General features: G+C 45.4%; 1 protein-coding gene across 1 annotated transcript in view; it reads right to left on the bottom strand.

Annotated features, from left to right (window-relative positions):
- Positions 1-5,459, bottom strand: part of LOC144174227 (uncharacterized) — a 52,957-nt gene extending 47,498 nt beyond the window's left edge. Inside the window, exon 1 of the mRNA XM_077702789.1 lies at positions 4,767-5,459. Within this exon, the coding sequence (XP_077558915.1) occupies positions 4,767-4,862 (96 nt within the window). The 5' untranslated portion in view covers positions 4,863-5,459. The remainder of the gene's footprint in view (positions 1-4,766) is intronic.
- Between the last annotated feature and the right edge of the window lie 4,208 nt (positions 5,460-9,667).

A 9,667-nucleotide genomic window follows, 5' to 3' on the forward strand; every position in this document is an offset into this window, starting at 1 on the left:
TCAACAAGCGATCATCATCATCATCATCATCATCACCAGCCTATCTACGCCCACTGCAGGGCAAAGGTCTCTCCCATTATTCTCCAATTACCTTGGTCCTGTGCCAACTGTGACCAATTTATCCCCGCAAACTTCTTGATCTCATCTGCCCATCTCACTTTCTGCCGCCCCCTGCAACGCTTGCCTTCTCTAGGGATCCACTCTGTTACCCTTAATGACCAGCGGTTATCTTGCCTTCGCATTACATGCCCTGCCCACGTCCATTTCTTCTTCTTAATTTCTACTAATATGTCTTTAACACCAGTTTGCTCCCTGACCCACTCCGCTCTCTTCTTGTCCCTTAATGTTACACCTATCATTTTCCGCTCCATTGCCCGCTGAGTCATTCTCAATTTAAGTTGAACCCTCTTAGTGAGCCTCCAAGTTTCTGCCCCGTAGGTGAGTACCGGTAAGATGCAGCTGTCATACACTTTCTTCTTCAGCGACAATGGTAGGCTGCTATTCACAAGCGATAGAGCGAGCCAACCCGGTGCACTTTTCCCAAGCCTTGCTCGTACCAGTTGTACGCGCCTACGGCAGGTGGCCACACGCGTCCCGCCCGCTCAACGATTTTTTTCTTGCGCACGTTCGCTGGCACAAGCAGCGGCTTAAACATCATCGCTGTTTAAAAATGCGAAGGCCCTAGGACCTTTATTACAGGGCTCTTATGCGGTCGCGAAATTGTGACTCGTGAAGTGTAACAGAAGGACAGGCGGGTGTCCTCGATGAGTACACATGGAGATGCTCAAGCATTTAAAGTATCTTAACCGGGATGTCACATTACCGCTAGCTTTGCGGCTCCATGCTATATGTGCGCTCGAAAGCAACGACAGAGCACCAGCAACGTAGTCACCATCATCATCTGTATCCTCATCATCGCCCCCACCATCACATGGATCCATCTACTCCTGTGAATCTAACGAGAAGCTGGGAAATGATCCCTGTGCTTATTTGAGGTTGTAAACTCTCAAATAGAACGACACGGTATTGTATTTGGGGGTATCCTGATAAGTTGCGCAGAAACGTTATGACCAGCGATATAAGGGGCGGTGGAGTAATTGCTCTTTTCAAGATTTCAAGACTTGAAAAAGCCCGTTATATGCTCCTCACGCAGTTGGGAGATCTGGATTGAGAAGGAGACTCAGTTAGTGTGATTACGGCCCCCTCGCCCCAGAAAAAATTCGAATATATCATCGTCGGCAACCATGCGGCAATTATAAGGCAGTGGGCGAGAGAAAGTCTTACTCTATGCATTGGAGTTGCTGTATATTAAGTTCATCTCCTGCACATGGCTCTCGCGTGCCAGCCTGGAGACTGGCGAGAAATGAAGAATACTCAGCACTCTGCCGGTAAAGGTATTTCTGGAGTGCAAGCCAGCCCTCTAGATCCTCTAATACTTCACTGAGCTGCGTTTTCTTGCGTAAGGAGATTTCTCCTCAAAGTTAGGAAGCTGTACTTGTAATTAAAATTATACACGAAAACAAGATTTGAGAACCAAGTTCTGGCAGGCACGGCCGAGCTTCTTTCTTGTGATGCTATTTCCGACGTGCCTTTTGTCGTTATGTCGCTTGCCCGATAGCAGAGGGCTGCATATGAAAGCCATGCGGACGTCCGTTTGTGTTTTATCGCTGTCTCTGTTTTCACACGCCCAAGACTGCAGTGTAGATGCCGTCAGCCGGCTTGTTAGTTCCCGCCTGCTGCACCTTATCAACACGTGCTGCTTTTGTATCGTACGTCTGAGATAAATTTAATTAAATTATATTTTCCTCAACTGCATTTTATACTGTGTGCTTTAAAAATATGGCTTAGCTCGGTCGTATTATTTGGATCCTCGCAGAAAAAACAAAGAATAAAACAAAAGCACCATAGCAACAAACTTACTCGTGTTAGGCAACCTTTTCAGTTTTTGAGCAATATTTACTAAAATTATGCATAACACTGACACTTAGCGGGTGATTCTTGAATTATATCAAGTGAATTCCTTCTTTCAGTTCTTGTTGAATGCCGGAAATTGAAAATCCGCATGTCGAACATTTAAAACTGGATTCATTCTGATGGAGGCGAAAAGCAAAAACGGCCGTGTGTACGAGATTTAGGCGCACGTTAAAGATCCCCAGGTGGTCAAAATTAATCCGGAGCGCTCCACTACGGCGCGCCTCATCGCCTGCGTTGCGTCGACGCGTTAAACTTTACTATCTATCAAAACTTAATTCATCAGCCTTGCGCCTGCGTAAGTCATCAGCTGGAAAGCTTAAACGGAATGAGAGATTATACGGACGCCAACCGACCATGAGGCAGTAATGAGGGTGTAAGACATTTCAGAAAAAATGTAAATAAAATCAGAGTTGATGCTCTGCGAAACATCTTGGCCTGCCCTTACCATCTTCAATTTTTTTTTTGCTCAAAAGTGCGCCTGCGTGCGTGCATGTGAATATTTTGAACGCATGCAGTTGTCAAAAATACACTTCTCCGAACTGGGTATTGTCGCCAATCCTTACAACAATAAATATATCACTGAAATAAAATTAAATTTACGTGCTTGTACAGAAAAATATGTCTCTGTAAGTCCGAGAGGCAGAAGATCGTTTAACTTCTGAGGTTTTAAACACCGAAGCTACATTCGTGCTACGAGGCGCGCCGCAGTAGGGAGCCATTGATTGAGTTGGTTCATCATATTTCTGAGCATTTCCCTCAGCTGGAACCAGGTCAGTCAAGAATGCAGGCGGTGTCTCAATAAATTTGAAGACACCTTAATTGCGCCAAAAAGAGTACTCGAGAAGTCTACATCCACTTATGGCACACACCCAGGCAATGCTGAAACGATAACGTATTACATGCCACTAATTAATGCGGACTTCTGGGCTAGTTGGTACTGCGTGACCGACGAGTGAAGTCTCCGTTGTCTTCCTTCGTCGTTCATGTATTTTTTTTTCAAAAAATTACACGAAGGACGTGAGCTTGTCTCTGTTGTCTTCCTTCGCCCTTTGTGTCATTTTTTGCTCTTTACTCGTCAGTATCCACGCCATTCGATTGCTAGAAAGATATTTGAGGTCGGCGTGGAAAAGCGAGTCTGCTCCGCAACATGTAAGCACGCACCCGCGCTACCGGCCAAAAATGGATGAGGCACAGTGCACCAGACCAGGAACGCCTGGGTTGATCGGTGGCTTGCTAAGGAAAACAGTCCATTTTCTCATTAAGTCTAGAATTGGGGCTAGTTAGGTACTCATACGCGGGGCTCATTGCCGAAAAAAAAACAAAAAAAACAAAAAAACAGCGGAGGCAACTAGGACGCAGTAGGAAGACAACCACAAGCGCTAATTTAATGCCCTCTATGACTTTTGCAGGGGAATGCTCACCGATAGCTTTTGTCTAGATCAAAGATACTACCGTTTCGGTGGAAATACGCTCGAAGCAATGTAGTTTATCCACTGCGGCATCATAGAAAGGCCGTTCAAAGAAAGCTTTAGCTGTAAGATAATTGAGGAAGCGGGCCCAGAACTTTCTTCCACAGTAATCTGCGCTCTAAATACAGGTCTAAGTGTATCTAAAGTTTTTCTTGCTAGGCATATTGATGGTGGCTAACGCATTTATATTGCTATTCCTTCATACACTACTCCCTGTTAAGCTGAACGCGGCTTAACTTTTGCGAAACTTAGCTCACAAGAACTTTTCAAAATATATTGGGAGGGCGGTAAGGACAGCCACTTTTGAATAAACAAAAAAAATGAACAAGTGTTACCCGATTACAATGTCCATTAAACGCTTCCCTGGGATTACTTTGACTGTAGAGTTTAACGCGGCGAAGCTACACCACGGCGATGAGGCGCGCCGTAGTGGAGGGCTCCGGATTAAGTTCGACCCCCCGGTGATCTTTAAGGTGCTCCGAAATTTCGGCATACGGGCGTTTTCGCTTTTTGCTGCCATCAGGAAAGCGGCCGCCACGGCCGGGATCGAAACCACGTCCTTGTGCTCAGCAGCACAACGCCTTAGCCACTTAGCCAGCTTTCTGAACATGACAACAAAATTTCTCGCTTCTAATAGAGGCCAGGGAACGGACTAAGAAAGCACCTTAGATAAAACATGAGGTATGCTGACCCGACACGTCAAATTTCCCAGCATGTTATAAACTCGCTTTGTCAATGTGGACACAACTTCACCAGTAAATTATCGTTGCCCGGATTCATGCAAAATTAGGGGAGGAGGTGATTGCGTCTCCTATCATGCCGAAACCATCATGCATTTGCGAAAGGTTTTAATGCTTTGGTCGATGAGCTGCCGGTACAAACCGCGTGTGCAACTCTACATAATGCGCAGAAGCTTAAGGTGGTTAGCATTAGCTCGGATAATAAACGTACAGCCCTTATTTTAAGCAAATTTCAGGTTTTCAATTAGAAGTGGGCAACCAACACAAACCGACGGCAGAACTTTAAATTCCCACATATCTCCTGCTTCGACATGTTGAGTAGTGAAACCAGTATGCCCCACACGAAATATATTTGGAGTTAATTGTTATTTTCTTCTCATTTACCGCAAAGAATGAAATTAGAAAGAGGAAAAAACAAACAAAAAAAAAAAAGATCGCGTGCGCATTTCTCTTCCATCGCACTGTGAATGCAGAACAAAGACGCGTATTCCTTATAGTGGGGTTCCGTATTCGGCATGAATGTCACTTTAGAGGCGCATGCACCCAGAGTACAATACTAATATTGGGACCCTCGTCTACTCACCACTGAAATGACGGCGGCTGTCAACAGGATCAGAAGTGAAACCGTCGTCGTCTTCTCCAAGTTTTTGATGTTTGACATGACAATGAACCACCACATGGTTTAAAACGCTTAAAAGTAAAACAATGCTTACACAAAACGTACGACGAAAGTCAGCTCTAATCAGACGACTTCACATTCATTACTGCATGTCCCGATCACGGCGACCATGGTCAGTGTCGCACGTGCGTTTCCAAAGCGAAGCAGCTCGGAAGTGCCGGTGTTGCATGGCTAACGGTGTGCGCCGCCGGCTCGTGCAGCAGACGACAGCGGAGATAAGCGGTGCTCGACGGTCCAAAGTCAGCGGGCGAGAGGTTTCCGTTTCCCGTTATCCGTGCACGCGGCGGGGTATGATGATCGCCCGTCAGTGTGCGCTCCCGCCGCGGGGGATGTCGTTCCGCATCAGAAATCGGTCCTGCGAGTCAGTGATGCTGGCGGTAGCAGCAGCAGCAGCAGCAGCAGCAGCAGCAGGAGGCAACCGCGCACTTCGGGCCGGTAGCAGACGGCAGACGACGCTGGACGCGCGCCATCTTCCGGCGCGAACAGATGCGAGCGTTGGATGCGAGCGGGGCGATCACAACACAACCGCGTGGCTTCTACTCCACGCCCGTCGCTGTTTACGGCGTCCCCCGCCTCGCCCGTCGGGTTCCCTTTTCCATCTGCGAGGGCGGGCATCCATCGGAGATGTGAAAAGAAGAACCTCTCAGCCCTCTCGAAAGGTGGAGCCACGCAGAACTGGTCGTTCTTCCTCCCTTCCTCCTCGCGAGAAAGGGAAGAGCCAAGCAAAACGGTTCATGCGGGTCCGTACTGTTGCAAGCTCTTTTTTTATTCGTATGTGCTCAGAACCATGCGGCCCTACTAGCCGATTCGGAAGCCGAAACCGGTCGACTGTTAGTGATGGTATTTCTTTTTTATGTCTAGTTGTATTTTGCTTTCAAGGGTCTTGATTGCTGCGAGGATGTTCTTGCCAAATTGGAGCCAGATGTGGTCGCAGCGAGGTGCAGAAACAAGCGCAAGAAATGACGCGAAAGCGGGTAGAAAACAAACAACTTAGCCCGAAGAGGCGAAGCCAGGATAACTGTTCTGTATCCTCGTTAGTAGAGCGTTATGCTGAGTCGCCTCACTGTGCTTTCCCATCTTCGACTGTGCTGGCGAAAAGGAAAAAAAAAAAAAAAAAGAAATATGAATTTATAAGTTAATTGCTGTAATCAAAACACACGCACGCACATACGTGAGCACGCAAACGCATGCATGCGCACACGCACTTGCTAAATCCGAGCATTCTTTCACGTGTTTTGTCTTTTGAGGCGTAGGCCATTTTGTGGGCCACAATTCCGCCATTTTCTGTACCCCCTGTTTGCCAGGACGACGCCGAACTTTCCGTCAATCCTGTTAAATAATGCCCTTGCATTAAAATTTCCCCCGATGTTAACACAAGTGAAACAAGAGGAAGCCTAATCCCTTTCCTGTGTAATGCTTCTAGGCGTTCCCATTGTGTCTTTGAATGGGATATTACAGGCAGCAGATAGAGCATATGGTTCGAAATCAGGGCTTCATGCTACCTTACCGTAGAGGTAAAGTGATTTCCCAACGTCACAAAGGCGGTTCTCAGCAAGTGATTAAGTCTGGAAGCCACAGATAGAACCATGCAGTCTACAGCCTTTCGTCAATGCCGTCTGTGGGCGAAAACGAGTTTAAGAAATTCAGTCGATCAATGCATTCAAGTTCATTTTAGATCTTAAATCGTGCAGAGCTGTGCTGAACACCAAGAAACAAGACAAAACACGAGTTGAACGGTGATAGCGTCAGCCCTGTTGTTGAAAGGTACGCTTATGCAGACGTTTCAAAGAGCATTTTGAGCTGCAGCACGCAACCGCTTTGTCTGGTATCCGGTGAGCCGGATGCAGATGTCATCCGCATGTATTGACAAACGACCTTTTGTCCGTGGGCTTGATTGACTGCTCCTCATAAGGTCCACGTACTAAATGGTCGTAAGTTATGAGCCACCAAAGAAATGCCCTGCAGTGCACGGGAACACTTGTGCACAGTTATTTTGCGGGCGCCGACAATTTTAGTGGCCTGCTTCCTTTTCTGTTCAGTATAGTGTACTACAGCTCATTCGAATTATTTATCTCCCACATAGAAACCTTCCGCTCCCCCACGGTTGGCGGTGGTTATTATTTGTACCTGAGAGAATGAACGCTTACGCGTCGTTTCGCATAGAGAACGCGCCGCATAGTCGCCGTGTTTACACACTGCCCGTCGCGATCACACATTATTTGGAGGAAAAATGTGCCCGCCTTATCACTGCTTTTAGGCCTTCGCACAGTTGTTACGCCATTGCACTAAGCAAACGTAATTAAGGTAAAACCTACTTTGTTAGTACATGCGGGATGCAGCCGGTTGTCATCGTCATAATCATCATCATAATCATTTATTTATTTGCCCTTAAGGGCCCCTAACGGGGCATTGCATAAAGGGGGGGGGGGGATCGAACAAGCATACCGAAAGGCATTTGCAGACCAAGAGTGCAAAGCAGAACAGAACTAAAAAAAATTAGATTGCAGTGCATAAAAAGCGAGTTCCACTACTAATGGCAGAATTCAAAGTGGCATGACAGTGCAAAAAAAAATAAATAAAGGAAAGCAACTGGTTAAAGAGCAGCTAATACACACATTAAAACGGTATTTGAAAAGCGATGAAGATCAGACCAACAAGCCCGTCAACAAATCTTGCTCTACGGCAGCATGGTTTTGAAACGTGTTTCGAGTAGTGTAGAGAGGATTGCGCTAATTGACTATTGCATTTGGAAGCCGATTTAAATCCTTAATCATTAATGAAAGAAAAGATTTGTTGAAAGCTCTTGTCGAACTTTTTAAAATTTTGAACGCTCAAAGAATTGAATAGACGGCGCGAAGTTCGAATTGGTTGAAGAAGTAGGGAGCCATGAAGCAAGCAGAATTGAAATACAGTTTGGGAAACAAGCAGAGGTGTGCTATTTTACGCCTAAGATCCAGATAGTTAAGGGACAGATAACTTTATATTAGTAATACTTGTGCGGAAATTATACTGGAAAGTTATGAAGAAAGCGGCGTGATTCTAAATGGCTTGGTTGGTTGGTGCGGTTGTGCGGATTCTATATTGAAGCACCATATTCGAGCTTACTACGGACACAACTTTCATAGACAAGTTTGCGAATGGAGGGAGGGGAGCAGGAAAGGGACCTCCTGATATAACCTAATGTTTTGGAGGTATCGGCGGTAATCTGTGTGTTATGGTCAGTTCATGTTATCTTGCTATTGATGAGAGCCAGGTGAGGGTATTATTTTACTGATTTAAGATTTTTGGACGGCATGGAATAAGTATAATTTATGTGGCAATGCTTAGGGGACGCTTGCATAAGTTTACGTCTAGCAACGTTAAATTATTGTCCATGTAGAACACAAATTTTTGATTACGTTTAACTCATTTTGGATGGCCATTTTATCAGAACCAGCACGTATACGGCGGTAAACGACACAAACGTCTCCAAAAAGACGTATGGAAGATGTAGCACCTGAGGGAAGGTCACTAATAAAAATTAAAAAGAGTAGAGGGCCAGGCACAGAACCTTGAGGTACGCCAAAAGTGATATTTGTAGTCGAGGAACGCTGACCTCCCATGGGTGCGTATTGGGACCGATTTGTCAGAAAGGAAAGTATCAAGAGAGTGAAATGCTGGGCTTGTTGGTTCATACTGATGCAATAAAAAGAAACCAGCGGCAAGCACACGCAGGACAAGAGAAGGAGGGACACAAACACAACGCTCCTTCTCTTGTCCTGCGTGTGCTTGCCGCTGGTTTCTTTTTTTTTTGCAAAAGGAAAGTATCTGTGACAGTATGAGCGGGTGGAGATTAAGTGAAGGAAGTTTAAACAGAAATAATTGATAAGGAACGCGATCAAACGCCTTCGAAAAATTGATTTGAAATGAAGAGTCGAGGTTTAAGTGAAGGTCCGTAGTAATTAACTCGAAAAGTTGCGATTCACTGGAGCAACCTGGGCGGGATTGCAGCAACGCCGACATCTTGCGACTTCCGCCTCGCGGTATTCCGAGTCCCGACAGGCATCGCGCTAACGCGTGACGTTCGAGGACCGATCGTCGTCAGTTGTCTCTTACTCCGCGTTCGCTACCATTGCCGTCAATTTTTCTTTATAAGTACGCTTCACTGCGAAACCTATAGTGTGGGAAAGCCAGCTTGCAAACACTAACGTGCACCAATTTTTAAAGTAGGCTTCACCTCTAAACCAATATGCATTGCTAGAAAGATAATTTTTATGGAGGATGTACGCCATCTTATATCAAAATATGAATCCCCGGAGACGACCAGACGGCCGAAGGGAGAGGGTGTGCCGAAGTTAAGAGGAGAGAGGCCCCTTTTCTCGGTCAATGTAAATAAATAAATAAATAAATAAATAAATAAATAAATAAATAAATAAATAAATAAATAAATAAATAAATAAATAAATAAATAAATAAATAAAAACAACAGGGGAGTTGACGTATGACAGCTATCTGCTTGCAAAATACAGTGGAGAGTTCAATTTTATTGGCTAATAACAAATGGATTGGTATTTGTTTTAGCTCTCGCAGCACTTTTGGCACCACTCACACTCGAAATGCGGTGCTGAAGCAGTTTTTAATGTTCTCTCGTCGGAAATTCTATAACAGTTGGGTTGCCGGTTCAGCCAGGACAGGTGTCACCAAAAGATCAGAATTATTAGACTCTATGTTCTAATAAAGGCTGTGATGCTTTATCTTAGCTGAGCGCATCTGCAGGTACACTGTGACTGGAAGAACAGAATTGTCGGTTTAGCGCAGGGTGGGTT

This window comes from Haemaphysalis longicornis, unplaced genomic scaffold, assembly GCF_048455015.1.
Source record: "Haemaphysalis longicornis isolate Haplotype H1 unplaced genomic scaffold, Haemaphysalis longicornis Haplotype H1 scaffold_3, whole genome shotgun sequence".
Taxonomy (NCBI): domain Eukaryota; kingdom Metazoa; phylum Arthropoda; class Arachnida; order Ixodida; family Ixodidae; genus Haemaphysalis; species Haemaphysalis longicornis.